The sequence below is a fragment of the Schistocerca serialis genome, chromosome 4 (genome assembly GCF_023864345.2).
Source record: "Schistocerca serialis cubense isolate TAMUIC-IGC-003099 chromosome 4, iqSchSeri2.2, whole genome shotgun sequence".
NCBI classification, from domain to species: domain Eukaryota; kingdom Metazoa; phylum Arthropoda; class Insecta; order Orthoptera; family Acrididae; genus Schistocerca; species Schistocerca serialis.
The window spans coordinates 89,665,280-89,681,729 of NC_064641.1; the positions used below are offsets into that span (position 1 = coordinate 89,665,280).

The window sequence follows — 16,450 nt, forward strand, 5'->3', positions numbered from 1 at the left end:
GGGACCTAGGCCACCTGCTACACCGAACGTCAGCTTCAGACGATAATCCTATTTAGACGAGTGGTGGAGGCCACAATGAACTCATACCCATAAAAATTCCCTATCACCGATTTTTAAACGACAAACAAACCGTCGACATTGTCATGGAAGCCATTCCTAGAAAGAAAACATGTACGGAGCAAATCGCGCATGTGCGGACGACCTAATGTTACTTAACAGAGGATGTGTAGACTGCAGTCAGACAGCTCGAGATACTTAAAAATGGGCAGGAAAACGTAGGTTTATACATTCCATTGGAGAAAACTGAATTCTTAAGTTTAAAGAGAGAAATTGTGATCCTGAAAAAAACGCTGAAATCAACAGAGTACCGTACTTACGTCGGAAAACTCATCCAAAACATCGAAAAACATTCGGATTAGTCCATAATCTCTACAATTAAAAATCCATGTCAAGACAGGAAGACGTCTGCACTAGAACACACTCACAAAACCAATAATCGTCTACGCATGTGAAACACTGCCACTTACCTGAAAACACGAACTTGAAGGAATCAAAAAAGAAATGAGGTAGATCACTAGGAATATTTTAGGAGTAAGCCATACCAAAGACGGTCACAGGGTGCAATCAATCAAAACAACAGACAAGTTTTCAAACGTGGAAACCGACACAGAGAAAGGGCGAATGAAATTCTTTGGCCATCTCCATAGACTGCCAGTAAAGTGACTAACAAAAAGAATAAAAGGCTATGTACCATCGCTTAAAAACTCAACATCTCGGCTGAACGAAATTGGAAAGGACTTCAAAAATGCAAGCCGACAGCTTCAGGCACAAAGTAGACAAATGAGAATTTACATCATAGCAACGAAAACAAAAATAATACTCACCAAAGAGGTCGAAGAAACGTCAACAAACCTTCTCGGAAAGAATGAAATCCTATTGGAACAATAAGAAGAACCTAAAGAAAAGCTGACTGAGTTATTTCCTTAACTTTTCCATTGATTGGGAGAATTCGTTAAAAATATAGTAATAACAGTAATGATCATCGTCGTCGTCGTTATTGTTGTCGTCACCCAGTTGACATCCATCCTCGATTAAAGAAAGGTCTTGGTACACTTTTCCGAGCACAACGGAAGAGCTATATGTCACCATGTTATTGCTATATGTTTCGTAATGAAATCTATCAATTTTACACTAGGTCCTTATTTCAGCATTTTCGTACGTGTTTAAACCCGAAATATAGATTCATTAGTCCAACCATTCGTGCGGTTATATGTAACATCATCATCTTCATTACAGGCACTGCAGTTATTCCTTGATGAATCTGTTTACCTGTCAGATTTTCCCTGTAATTCGCAACATAGAACTTGTATTGGTCACTGACAGGCTCTCAGCTCTTGAATTCCCTTCGCATTAAAAGTACATGTTTCATTAGCATTTAATCCTACATCTACATCTACATCCCATATGCTCGTACCTTAGGAGTCTGCTGTGGGGCACCGAGACAAACGCTTTCCGAAAGTCAAGGAATATGGCGTCCGTCTGATACCCTTACGTACTCTTAATTTCAGTGAGCTGTTTTGCGATGACGACATTCACTGTCATTCTGCACGTCTGATAAATATTAACATTAGCGGTTACTAACATTTACGCGGCAAAGGTCTAGAATCGCTGCAACATATTTATCTTCGTCAGTAGGTGGAAGTCACGATCCTAGGTCGCCTAGGTCACAGTTACTCAGACGTTCTGCTGCAAGAAATTTTCTCACGAGTCTAGTTTCGAGGAGTGTGAGTGCAGGTTATGACGACATCGGCATACCGCTATTAACTGCTCGGCACGTAACATCGTCAGCAAGGTACGTGGTCATCGCGATGTGTCTCCACTTCTGCTTAACGAGCAGAGTCGGGTAATTAGCGCAACAACTGCGGCTCAGAACTGGTGGTTATGACCCTAAAGAAAGTGGTATGTAATGTGTGTACAGTGGGTACTTCCCGTAATAGTGAAGCGCGAGGGACAGTTCCCGCGGTCGAAATGTCAAGGCTGGTGTCCACGGCCCACGCCCAGCCGCCTGCTCCTCACGCCCTCTGCGGAGGGACGGACTCAGCTGGGAGGAGACTTTCTCGCGATGAACCCTGGCCTGGCCGGGCCTCGCTATAAAAGCACAGACGGCCGGCGCTCAGGGCACAGTCGCTCCGAGTCGCCTCTGGTCGTACAACCATCCACCAGCCAACCATGCAGATTCTGGTGAGTAACGCTGCAGCAGGGTGGTCATTACACTAGGCACCATCTCTTCACTTTCTAGTAGATCCTTCCTATAATTTCCTTTCTCCATCTACTCCGATTCCTTCTGAAATAGTACTTCATTCACTTAACTTTGTAATGCATTATCATTCTAAGCAATCAAACCTGGCAATACCGCAGTAACTTTCTCTCAGACTTATGGTACACATCTTACGCTCATGCAGCCCTGCATTTAAGGTGTACGGTATCAGAAACGCCACCCTGAGTTATCAGAACACAAATTCAAACGCTTTGATAGCGGACCGTCTGCAGTGTGGCGATTCCTTTGAAAAACCTAAAATTCTCAGGGAATTGCAAATTACCAAGAAAAATAAGGGAAATCGCAGAAAATATGAGAATTTTGTTAGATCTTGAGGAATTTTTTGCACTTAAACTGAGATTGGATTTTAATTTTATTGAACTTTATAAACCATAGAATTTAAAATTCAAAAATTAAATAATGGGTATTTATTATTTGAACATTAGTCCATATAATGTGTTTAAGAAATGCGGTCTAGGTACACTCTAGAAGAAGAAAAGTTGTTACTGTGAGATTCTCAGGCCCCCATCCCCATCCCTCACCCAAATCCTCCCCCGCTCCTCGCTAAGTGTTAATTTCTCAGGAGATTCTAATGACACGCTCTTCTTTTCCATACCCGTAATTCTTAGTGAATTTATTTTTTCAAGTTTGAGTAGCTACCGTGAGGTACAGCTTGTGCACGTTACACTCGTTATGATTTGATCATCCTGAAATATTTTTTGCTCTTGATCCTCAGAAAAAAATTATAAACCCTTATTGCTTTTCTATCCAATAGTTTCAAATATTTTTACACCTCTTTTAACGATAAACTGCAATATTTATTAAGTTATCTAGCTTAGGACTGCCCCTCCTACTATTTCACTCTTGACTTCCTATTAAGGGTCGTTTTCCTTTTTTGTTTGTTGTTACAGTTTCCATAAGCTTTGCTATAAATCGTCTCCGCCAAAGGTTGAACGGAACTTAAACAACCTAATTTTGTCATGAAAGTTCCTGAACGATTCAAACTGTGACCTTGCCAAGGACACGATCAAGTCACTTCCCACTGGCGCAAATTCTCTTAGTGTTTAAACCAACCACGAATGCATCCCAAAAATACCTCACCACCTCAACTGTTTCCTTTCTCGAACTTTCGGAAGTGGATAGAACCTCTCTTATATTCCACGTTGCACTACCTCTCCTCGAGAAAATAATCACTTTCAGTACTTTACTCCAACTTAGAAACCCTCTTGTATTCCGTATTGCATCAACCCTACTCTACAAATGGGAAATCATGGATGACCCTACAGAGTACGGCTTAACCAAATTCGAACACATTAAAGGACTGGGTCAGTGTTTTAAGCACACATCAGTGACAATTTGACAAGGTTTATTACCATTTACATAAGACACTACATATCATAAGTGCGATAATTTCTGAGATCACTAACAAATGCATTAAACAGCAAATGGAAATAACCAAGGGAACAAAACTATGGACACCAGCAACAGTTTTAAAGTGAAACGGGGCCTTCAGTCGCATTAAAACTCTTTATAGCGAAGCGCACAAAACAAGAAACGTCTAATGTCAAAGTAGGGACAAACGTTATTAGCATTTCAACCTCAGACTGTATCTGTGTTAACGAAGGACACAGCTTGGCCGGCTGGTGTGGCCGAGCTGTTCTAGGCGTTTCAGTCTGGAACCGCGCGACCGCTACGGTCGCAGGTTCGAACCCTGCCTCGGGCATGGATGTGTGTGATGTCCTTAGGTTGATTCGGTTTAAGTAGTTCTAAGTTCTAGGGGAATGATGACCTCAGATGGTAAGTCCCATAGTGCTCAGAGCCATTTGAACAATTTTTTTGACACAGCTTGCAAGAACAGTAATTGGCGCAAGTAAATCTAATACAGTTTTCCATAACCTTTGACAAGAACGTTACAAGCCGACCACATTGGACTCACTCAACATTTAAACGAATATGAGACTAAGGAGCAACGGCTCCCTCTGTATCTCCAGCTAGAAACAAATTCCGGCGTGTGGCTGACCTTAGAATTCAATGAGTGGAAAAACAAACTTAATATTTGGTGCTGAAGCCTTTTATTCCCCTCCTTCCTTAAAGAAAATTAAATTAAAACAAAAATAAAAACACGCTCACTGTGTAGGAGATGTACCCCGGGTAAGATTGGTCACAGTTAACATCGCACGGCCAAAATGTTCGGCAGGGATAAATCACTTAAGCACAAGGTGTAAGCCATGCGATGCAGAGTATATGCTTTTCCTCTTACAAGACTGCACTGGTAACACCAAACACAGTAAATAGAACAGAACAGGGTGATGACTTGACAAAATAAGGAAGAACTCAAAACAATCTGGTTGCATTTTGGTACCGCGCCTTTGACATACGGTCAACTGTTTTCAAACTAGGCGCGAGGGGCCCAAAACCAGTGCCGTTACAATTTCCATAATTAAAAGAAGGAAAGTGGGGTTGCCACGTTAGACTAAGCCAAAAGGAAGAGCTGTTTGCAAAGGGAATAGCTTCTCATAATAAGCACAATAAAATTTCGAAAACATATTACAGTTGAAACGAGGGCTACCAAACAGGCATAGAATAACTGGCCGCTTAGGTCCTTAGAATGTGGTTACTTTACAATTACGTAAGTTAGCTAGCGACGATCTCCATAGATCGCTTAGGTCTTCAGGAATAGGAAAACAGCATTTACATGAAATAGTTCACAGATTACAATATTATAACTTATAACTGGCACTACGATACAGGAGTCCCATAAGGCAGCACACCGGACTATCCGTGACGCTGGAACAGACTAAAGGCGCGTCGAAGTCCAGACCACTACCGCAAGCTCATCACTACCGTAGTTACACCTTTCAGCAAGATAGCCAAAGTTAAATAAACGTGTTACAGTACACATGCACTGTGGTTATCACAAAACAAGATGTCAGAATAGACCAACAATTCCAGGAGTGCTGCCGAGCATGGACTGAGAAACCTAAACTGTCAGCAATTCGCAACTCAACTCGGCTCGTCTCTGGTCTACGAAGATACCGAGAAGGAGACGAGAATTTCAGTGAGTATCTTATACGGCCAGAACAACCATATTCACTTGTAACAGTTCGATCTACGCTAGCAGACAAGAAGTTGGCTTCTCGGAGCCAAAATTCACTCTAGGAGAACAAGTAAGAAGGGCGCTTACTTCCACGGCCACGAATCAGCCATCATGCGCAACTAGATTACCACAAAGTAAATTAATCATTTCAGTAATACGTGAGCGACTTCTACACTAAGAAAGGGCCTGACCCCAGAAAGTCGTTGTACACACATAAGCTTGCCAAAGACTAAACACAGTATGCCACAACACAATTCCCAGCCACGTTACCCCCTTGACAGAGGAGGACGTCGCTGTCCATGCACCGCTGGTCTCAGCTCATACTTCACATAGCAATGCGTCACTTCCCCTGTCGTGACACCACCATCACGGTCCCTAGATAAACAGCGCACTCCATACCGTGGTCGCGAAGTCATGCGAACGAGACTTGCAATTTGTAAAAGGAATGGGAGCCAACACAGCCAACCTATGTCATCAAAACTAAAAAAAAGTGGGGGAGGGGAGGCATGCCCCTTTTTTTTATAGAATTAACGATTCTCCTTGACTAGGCTTACGTTAGCCCACATCACTATACCTGTGTGGAGATTCCGCAAAGAAAGATTAACAGGACTTAATTTCCAAAAGATCTCACAGAGACCGAGGAGCTGCAGAGCCAGTTTACTAGCATAACCGACCTCTCCTTTTAAGGCGATGTTGGGGTTCCACACAAAACCACGTTCCCTCACTTCTCCTGTAAACTCCTTATGACCACGATTGTAATGCCTCGCTAACTTCTGTCGGGCGTGCTGGATGTGGCGCCTCGCCTTCTTCCAATTCAGCGGAATGATTTCCGGATTAATCCGCTCTGGGAAAATGTGATTAATAGACCTAAAGTTAGCTGAAGGGGGGATTCACCTGATAAGCAAATATAAATGAGACTGGGGAGGTCTTAAAAGACTCGTGCTGGGCCGTATTGAACGCGAAATTGAGACATGATATCGAAAGATCCCACTTCCTTTGACAACTCCCAAGAAATACGATCAGTATTGCCTTCAAATTACGACTGCCTTGTTCCGCAAAGGAGGGTTGGGAATTGTATGGAGTGGTGGTGATGAGTTTAACAGTATTCTCAAAATAAAACCTTTTAAACGCTTTAGAAGCTAAAGCTGATAGATTATAGCTCAAAAGAGACGTAGGTGGTTCAAAGTAGGGAAAAATCAAAGGAACCGTAACACTGCTACTCAGAATCAACGAGCAGAAACGGAGAAAGGCATCAACAACCACCAGAACATACCAATTACCAGGACTAGTACAAGGGAAGAGCACTACTTAGTCGATAAAAAGTTTTTCCATAAGACAATCCTCCATATTCGACTGCAAAAACACCTTATGCGAGTTAGAATTGAGCTTAGCTTGCACACTCCCCCACCAGTATCCGAATGTCCTTATGAAGGGTAGGCCAAGTAACATGTTCCTTAACGTTAGCAACTGCCACGAACCACGGTATCGTGAAAGTATTGAAACGCTGAACGAAAAGTTCCATGAACTAAGAAATCTTAGATTCCCGCTCTCCACAGCGAATATAACAAAGTATGCCTTTGTGCACGCTATACCCAAGGAACTGTTCCCTCTGTAATAACCTCCGTTTAATCCCAGCAATTCTAGGGCCAAGACCTTGCTTTCCCTTCAAGTCAGTAAAGAGTTGAGAGACCTCCGTAAAATCCTCTCTTGCGCAATCTTCGGAAGATCTGTCCCCCCCCCCCCCACCCCCTCCTTGCTCCTGGTGATCATGCACCTCGTATTCCAACACGCGGCTTAAGGCAACCGCCACCAGCTTGTCAGGCCCCTAATATGCCTGATCTTAAAACAAACAGCGGAAATCCGGATCGCCTGAAGTGTTATTCGCACAGTCTTAAGGGGATGTGCTAGAACCGTATTCAGGGCGTGGTTATCCGTTTATGGAAGAAACTTCCTGTGATCAAGATGAATCTTAAATTTATCGAGGGCAAAGACGACTGCCAATGTTAACCATTCATAACGGAATATTTAGTTTCAGAGGGTAGCAACTTTCTAGAAGCGTAAGGGGTGCGATGCCGTTCCCCGGTTTGTTGTTGCAGAAGAACCGCCGCTATTCCGCAAGTAGAAGCATCCGTTTGGATGCCTGATGCCACTCGTCCCAGTGGGAAACAACCCCTGTCCTAGGATCGTCATTTGGGCCCAGCTAACTAGGTAAACTTTGGAAAGAACTTACAAAAAAAAATTTGCCTTGCCAATAAGCATAGTTACAGCCTCCTTAAATAAAAATGGTTCAAATGGCTCTGAACACTATGGGACTTAGCTTCAGAGGTCATCAGTCCCCTAGAACTTAGAACTACTTAAACCTAACTAACCTACGGACTTTAGCGCCTAGAACCGCTCGGCCACTCCGGCCGGCACATCCTCCTTATTCCCGGGCACAAGGAATCTGCCAAAATCCCTAGTGCGATCTTGAATGATCCTGATACCGTCAGCAGAAACGAAATGCCCCAAAAATGATATCTGCCGACGCGCCAACGTGATTTTTGGTGGTTTGACGTCCAACCATGCCCCCCCCCCCCCCCCATAAGACGCTCCAGAACCGCCTCCAGGTGTTTCTAACGATCAGCGAAAATGGCGCTGTAATCCAAAACGTAATCGAGATAGTTATATACACAATTAAACTTCAAATCACCCGAGACACTACGTGAAAGGCGGGATAAAACAGATGCGTCAGTGGACAAGTCAAAAGGAACACTGTTGAACTCATAAGTTCCAGTCCGTACTGAAGGCGGTAATATGTTTAGAATCCGCAGATAAAGGACTCTAATAGTAGTCTGATTAAGCTCAAGAAAGGCAAAGAACTTGGCCCCATGAGCCACATAAAACAATTATGTAAACTAGGCAAGGATACCAATTCTGAAACAACCTGTAGTCAGCGAACTCCCCACTCTTGGCTTCAATTACTAGAAATAGGGGCGATACATACGGCTATATAGAGGGTCTGATAACTCCATCACGTAACATGCCACCAATCAAACAACCTAAGTTCTTCATTTTCGGAGGGCATACTTGTATAGTGCCGAACTGGCACCTCATCAGTAAGGATGATCTTGTACAATACTAAATCTTATTCATTATCCTCGGCTTGTCATATAAAAACAGTAGGAAACGACTAAGTGACTGGCCTCAAATTTTCTGGAGGGGCACAGACTTCCAGAGAACTATGAATAGAACACAAGGCAAGCCGCTCAACAGGATGAAACTTGAGGTGAAAAGTTCTATCCCGATAGTCGAAATTAACCCAATATTCTGGATAAAATAGTGTTCCAAAACGGCTTCACTACGCTGTACGCAAACGAGCCACTAACTCAGCAACACTTCCATCGGGACGGTTTTGTCGTATCCTTGCCTCATAGGTTAAACTATCTCTCTTAAGAAGGAAAACGCCAAGACAACGGTGCCACGCCATGCTTGGCAATAATCCTGCAAATAGGACAGAATTAATTACAACAAAGAATTGCAATAAGCAAATACGACAAAAAACACCAGTGACTAAAAGTACTGACGCAGGAAATGGTGAGTGATTCAGTAGGGAAAATTCTCTATCTTAACCAAGAAAACTGCGCTATGAATGACCATTGAAATCTGACTTTTCATAGTGCGGCTTAACCAATATCAAACACGTTAAAGGACTGGCCCATGGTTTTAAGTACACATCATTAACCATCTGCCAAACTTTATGATCACTTTTTTTAAAAAAAGCTAGTGTACCCTAAGCGAAAATTTGTATGATCAGCAACAAATATATTTAACAGCAATGGGGAAAAAAGGGAACAACAGTCTTGATAGGAGCAACAGCTATAAATGAAATAGGGTCGTTTATCAAATCACAACTCCCTATAGACAAGCCCAAGAAACTTGAAACCACTAATGCCAAATTAGGATCAAATGCTACTATCATTTAAACCACAGGCTGTATCTATTTCCACACAGAGCTTAGCTTGGGAGAACAGTAACGGGCGCAAATAAGTCAAATACATTTTTCCATAACTTTTGACGAGAATGTTGCAAACTTGCCGCAGTAGGCTGACTCAACAATAAATCAAACAAGAAACTACTGATTTTAGAATTAAAAAAAAAAAGGAAATATGAAAGTTCATGAGTAGGCGCTGCCTCTGTATCTCCACCGAGAAACAAACTCCGGCGCTGTATCTAACCTTAGAATTCAATGAATGGAAAAACCAGTATCTGGTGCTGTAACCTTTTCTTTTGGTTTAGCGAAATCTAGTAAGAGCCAAAGCATATAATCTGAATTTGGTGGCCTGGCCTGAACCTTGTACTTAAGCGATTTATCTCTGTCGAACATTCTGGTCCCGCGTTGTTAGGGGAGAGTTCCTTCATACTGAACTACTTTTTCCTTTCTTTTGTGAAAGGAAAGGCAGCCGACAAGGCTCAGTGGAGAAATGTTGTAGCCAGACCGTAAGCGGCGCTAACAATACCTAAGCATTTTTTATTTTAAACTGTTGTTATTTAAGTACTTTTTGTAAAAAAATGCTGTTCGTCTATACGATTTAAAGTATCGAATGTTCATTGTATTTGAACTTTCTCGCTTTCCTTTCGCCACTCATAATGGCACTCGCTTCAAGCAGCATTTATGCGCCTATATGCACACACACAAACCACTATGGAGCGAATGGCAAACGTTTCTTCCCACTGTGATAAGTATCGAGGTTTCTTTCCGCTCCATTCGCGTATCGAACAAGGAAAGAATGTGCTAAAATGTGTGCGGTATTTATCCTAAATGTGTCTTCGTGGCCCCTATGCGAGTGATATGTTGGGGACAGCGGAATATTACTAGGTTCCTCTTTTAATACTAATTTATTCGGAAACGAATTCCCTGCTTATCATAAGCGGCCGAGATAAATATCGTATCTGAATACATACGGAGGTCTTTTTCACGTAATCTTACTCTGTTCTAAACATTGATAGTAAGTTAACAGATTTTCCCTTTCAATTTAAGTAATTTTGTCAGTTTATTTACAAAAACAATCAAGGCTTTGGTAACCTTGTTTCAAAGCTGAAAGAGAAGCAAAACAGCCGTAAATTATAGTTCCATTCTTTTTACTACAGCGTTATATCTATCTTTCATTACCTTGTGAACCAGTCACGCTCTAGCCATTATGTCAAAAAGTAACTCGATAAATGAAATTTAATTCTCGTGGACGAAACACCCGTTATAGCTCCTTCCTCTACTAAAATCTGATAATGCTGTTTTTGCGCTTTTAAAATCGTGACTTCGAGGGTTTTGTCAGAGTATAACAGACAATGCAACCGGTTCCCCCACCTACATTTTAACATCTTAAACTGTTGTATAGTTGTATGCGTAAAAGCCTAGTAGTTACATTGTTCGGTTCCTTCTCCATTCATGTCCAAGTCGTAAAACTAGAACAGTTGTCTGGACGTCTTCTGTACTACCTGGTGCTATTATTTGCACTTGTCATTCGTATAGGCGTTTCTCGTGCGTTGTCTTATGTTTTTGTGGTAAGGTAGATAATTCGTGTGCTTTTTTAGACAGGGAGGTACATTGTACCATGCGGTCTAATATGCTCTACACCCTCTTCCAAATATTTATCGTGACTTTCCTGAGAGGTCTGTTTTGTATTGTCATCCACGGACCATAGTCAGTAAAGTTATTTTTGTAGTACTCAAAATCATAACTTGAGGTCCTTATCAGTGCTATTTATCTGACTGAATATGATGGGCAGGTAGAAAGTATTATCCCTTATCCCCTACAATATAATCGTTTTTCCAAACTCTTATCCTGCTGTTTATATGATTCAACAATTGCTTCCTAATTACTTTCTCCACGAAACAAAATTATTTAAAAAGGTGCCACATACCGAGACTGTACATCCGCTGACACTTAGCACGAAGAAAAATATCTCTATGCATACTTTAACCAACCCAGTTATCACAATCACAGTAAAATATGACGTACAAAAGGTGTACGTGACATACAAGTTCACTGTTTTACCATTTCATATAATCGCAGCATCATTGTTAACTTTATGCACTAAGCTACCTTCTTCAGAATTCTCTCATAGTTATATGCAAACTAGCGTCAAAATATTTCCTCAAAAGCTTTCTTCTGTCTTATTCTGGGTCTTTTTACCTGTTTGATTTTGCTTTTCCCTTCACGGCAGCAACAACCTTCAAGAATATTCAAAGATATTGATTCTGATACTCTGTAATTGTTGCTCCTTCCCACTGATTACTCGTACACTAAGAGTGTATTGTTTCTTTCGTATTTCTGAGGTGGTAAAAGATTAACAAAACTATTGTTTGCTACGGAACCTTGGTAACTCAAGTACTTGTAGTATACTGTGAGCTGCTATTGCTGTCCATCACGTTTACTATAACGACTACAGTGCAGCAGTACATAAGTGCGACACACTACAACAAGCACGGACAACGTTTCGTGACCTGCGGGCCTGATTCACATATTTATATAACCTTGAGAACAATCCTCCTGGCACAAAAAATCTAAACTATAGCGTCGGTGACTAATGTTTGTTGGATAACGAACTGATACGAATGGCATCCCTTTCCCGATACGTCATGAGAACAAATTATGCTTCAAAGCTCGTGTTTGTGAGAAAACTTTCATTTTAAACTCACTCGGAATTTCTCCCGAGAGCCAGATTGAAACCAACTGCGGGCCGGATGTGGTCAGCAGGCCTCTGGTTGTTCACCTGTGCAATACAGTTCTAAGATTGATTATCTGACGGTATGAAACTGTACGCCAAATTCAGCCATTGTATTCAAGACATCCTCATACAAATTTCCTGTATAAGATGCAGTCAGATTCCTGTTCCCATTTAACTCTGACTCATTCTCTGCTGAGCTCAAAATCAGTGCTGGAACAAGTGGCCAGCTGGTCTCTCAGGCTCCAGTATTTTTTTTATTAAGAAGTGTAGCCCCTTCACGCCCACACAGACATGATGGCCAACTCAGAAGGTCTACTACCATGTCTGCATAGGGTTCAGTTTTCACTAATGTGAGGGGTCGCAGGATGTGGGTACTGCGATGTTTGCGTACGTCTGGTTAAGGTTAACCATTAATACGCGCTCATCTGAAGATAGACTGGGTCGAAAGTCGAACGAGGAGTATAGGTTTGGAGGGCAGAGGAAAAAAAGTTCCAAGGTAAGAGGCAAAGGAAAATAAGTTCTGCGATTGTTTGGTCGGGTAGTAGGAACAGTAGCGGATGTCTTGCTGCCAGCGAAAGATCAGGCAATGGTAGGCTTTGGGTATCACGCTTTTCGATACCTTTGACGTAGTGCGGTGTTGTTACTCGGCGGCTGCCGCTGTCTGCCGGTGTTGATCTCTCTGTCAGTGTCAGCATACCTGTAGCAGTTAGGTGCATCATTGTTTTGTCTCCAATAGATCATATATCAGAAGCACAGTGTAGGGTGAAGTTGGCGATTTGTTCGTAAGTGGGCGAGCTCGTCGGTTTCCCTGCTGTAGCCTGTTGCTCGGCTTTAATAGCAGCTGGCATATCCAGTCAACGTTGCTGATACGCGAAGGCTTACCGACGTTTGTCGCATGTTGATGTATTTTAGTTTGCCATAGGTGGTTATGCGTTAGCTAGTAATGTCTTTGGTCGCTTATGCTTCCACGTATGATTGTGATCATAGCTTCCCAGAGTAAGGATGAAAGAATTGTTCGAGTGTCTCGAGTTCCTGTATAGTCATGTGGCGATTTTTTTGAATACTTCCTTGAGGGTTCCAAGGCGGTATTCATCGTGAAGGTACAGGGTGCGTGTGTAGCGTGGAGCTTTGATAATGATGCGTAGCACTTTGTTCTGCATGATCTGCACGTGACGCAGGCGTGTAGGAGCTGTATATCCCCAGATTGGAGCTGCGTACGTCATCAGAGGTCTAATCAGTATCATGTATATGGACCTCGACACCCTCCTGTTTAATGTACTTTCGCTGTTGGGCATTGGGTAGAGTTGTCTGAGCCTCGCGTGCACTCTGTTGTCAACGTATTCGATGTGGTTCCCCCATGGAATTTTCCGGTCCAGCCAGAAAAAAATGGTTCAAATGGCTCTGAGCACTATGGGACTTAACATCTGTGGTCATCAGTCCCCTAGAACTTAGAACTACTTAAACCTAACTAACCTAAGGACATCACACACATCCATGACCGATGCAGGATTCGAACCTGCGACCGTAGCAGTCCCGCGGTTCCGGACTGAGCGCCTAGAACCGCTAGACCACCGCGGCCGGCTAAGGTCCAGCCAAACAACGACATATGACTCTCTTTCGGAAACGTTTTTGGTGCATGTGTAGTGTTATCCGTCTACAGTGTTGATGTCTGCGTGTGAACGGAAATGCTTCGCACTTGTCGACGTTTACTTTAATACGCCACCGTTCCAACCAAGGCTCGGCAGTTCTGAGTGCCGTCTGTATCGTGAATTAATGTTCGATGGTTTACAATCTTGTGCAAGCATGGCTGTGTGATCCGCGTAGATGGCTAACGTCGTGTTTTGTGTTACTGGGAAGTCGTTATTGTACAGGTTGAACAAGATGGGCCCTAGGATGCTTCCAGGGGGTGCTCCAGCTTGGATACCGTGCTGTGTCGATTGTTTGCCCTGCACGTCAGTACCGAAAAGATCTGTTCGTGAGATATGAGTGTATGAGACGTACGAGTCCGTCCGGGAAACCAGCTTCGCTTAGTTTGCGTATAAGGCCGTTGTGCCAAAGATGGTCGAAATCTTTTTCGATGTTAAGGAACACGGCCCCTGTGGCTTTGTTCATGTTGTTGCTGCGTGTCATATGATCAACTGCACTGAGGAGTTGTTGTGTTGCTGAGTGGTGACTCCTCCAGTAAGACCACAGTTCTAGAGTAGTGGGTTTCATGTCCCATTGCAGCCATCTAGATTAAGGTTTTCCATCGTTTCCCTAAGCACATGAAGGCGAAGACTGAATAACTGTTGTGAAACGATGGAATTTGTGGCAATTCCGAGTCGAATTTACTACTGCAATGGCAACGTCATCGACGTAACTTCAAACCCTAACTTTTCTTCCTCTAAAATGAGCGAACGCTACACTTTCATGTCCTTTCCGGATGTTCGTCACATTGATTAAGCGCATTGAAGCACAATCTGACTTAAACACTTGCCAAATCAGACTCTACTCTCTCCCAGTACGCACAGGGTGAGTCGCATAAGACGTAACACATTTTTTTTTTTCTTTTACACAGGACGCACTACGCCTTTTGTAAATGAACTGTATGCTAATTTCTAGCAGATTTCAGAAGTGATTAGGAAAAGTATTTTAAATATATGTCCACATATTGAAGCAAAACGATTTTGTTGAATCTTGTAACTAGCTGAAGGTTTGATAAAACAACAGACCATGGCAGCATTTACACCATAATAGCTGATTCCAACCACCTTGTTTTTATAGCTCCTTTCCCAGATACCTTTGTCAGAAGTTTCAACCTTAGAAAAAACAATGATTCCATCTAAGGAGCTATTAAAGTAAAGGTGAAGGCTCTGGTGTTGAACCCATTAACGTGCGTCCGGCCTGAGTGGAGCTAAGAGTGCAGCCTTTCACTTGCGCGGCGCTAGTAGGGACAGGGTGGGTAGGCCAACACACTGGGTGCCTTTTATGCCTGGGAATGATCCCCAGTTCTCAACCTGATAGCAGGATGAGAGGAACTGGGGCCGCCATGGGGGAACTTGAACGAGGAAAGTTCCCCACTCTTACACAGGATTGAATCAGGGACCTCCATGCCCGTAGTCTAGCACTGTAACCTCTAGTCCACCATGGCCACCTAAGAATCTACACTTACTTAAACATGTTGCTTGCTGCTAGAGTTAGGGGCATCAAACATACACCAAGGTTATGTGGCCAAAATCCTAATTTCAAATCCCTGAATGGTTTGATTTCTGGCGAGTATTAAACGAGTGAAAGCTGCTATTCCTGGGAATAAACTAACAAGAAACGACAATAAGGAATATACGTATTGAGAGGCCATGTCCAAATATCCAGACTCGTGAACAAAGGTCGACAAGAGGTTCGTGAACTAACATCACTTACTGCCCGAACCGCCCGTTTCTGAGCCAAAAATATCCTTTTAGAATGAGAAGAGTTACCCCAAAAATATAATACTATATAACAATAGCGAATGAAAATAAACAAAGTAGACTAATTTTCGTGTTGAACGATCACTCACTTCTGATACCGTTCGAATAGTAAAAATGGCAGTATTAAGTCTTTCAACAAGATCCTGAACGTGGGCTTTCCACAACAGCTTACTATCTATCTGAACACCTAGAAATTTGAACTGTTCAGTTTCGCTAATCATATGCCCATTCTGTGAAATTAAAACCTCAGGTTTTGTTGAATTGTGTGTTAGAAACTGTAAAAACTGACTCTTGCTGGGATTTTGCGTTAGTTTATTTTCTACAAGCCACGAACTTAGGTCATGAACTGCACTATTTGAAACTGAGCCAATGTTGCACACAACATCCTTTACTACCAAGCTTGTGTCATCAGCAAACAAAAACATTTTGGAGTTACCCATAATACTAGAGGGCATATCATTTATATAAATAAGGAACAGGAATGGCCCCAACACTGATCCCTGGGGCACCCCCCACTTGACAGTACCCCACTCAGCCACGTTATAGCCGTTATCCACATTGTGGACAATGACCTTTTGCTGCCTGTTGCTAAAGTAAGAGGTGAACCAATTCTGAGCTACTCGCCGTATTCTGTAATGGTCCAACTTCTAGAGCAATATTTTGTGTACAACACAATCAAATGCCTTAGTTAAATAAAAAAATATGCCAGGAGTTCGAAACCTTTTGTTTAACACATCCAGTACATCACAGAGAAAACAGAATATAGCATTTTCAGTTGTTAAACGACTTCTAAAGCCGAACTGTACATTTGATAGCAAATCGTCTAATGTAAAATGATCAATTACCCTTACATATATAGCCTTTTCAGTAACTTTTGCGAAAACTG

General features: G+C 42.4%; 1 protein-coding gene across 1 annotated transcript in view; it reads left to right on the plus strand.

The window, feature by feature from the left end:
* The first annotated feature begins 2,193 nt into the window (after nucleotides 1-2,193).
* LOC126473888 (spidroin-2-like) overlaps nucleotides 2,194-16,450 on the plus strand; it is a 47,212-nt gene continuing 32,955 nt past the window's right edge. The window contains exon 1 of the mRNA XM_050101225.1: nucleotides 2,194-2,241. Coding sequence (XP_049957182.1) covers nucleotides 2,230-2,241 — 12 coding nt within the window. The 5' untranslated portion in view covers nucleotides 2,194-2,229. The remainder of the gene's footprint in view (nucleotides 2,242-16,450) is intronic.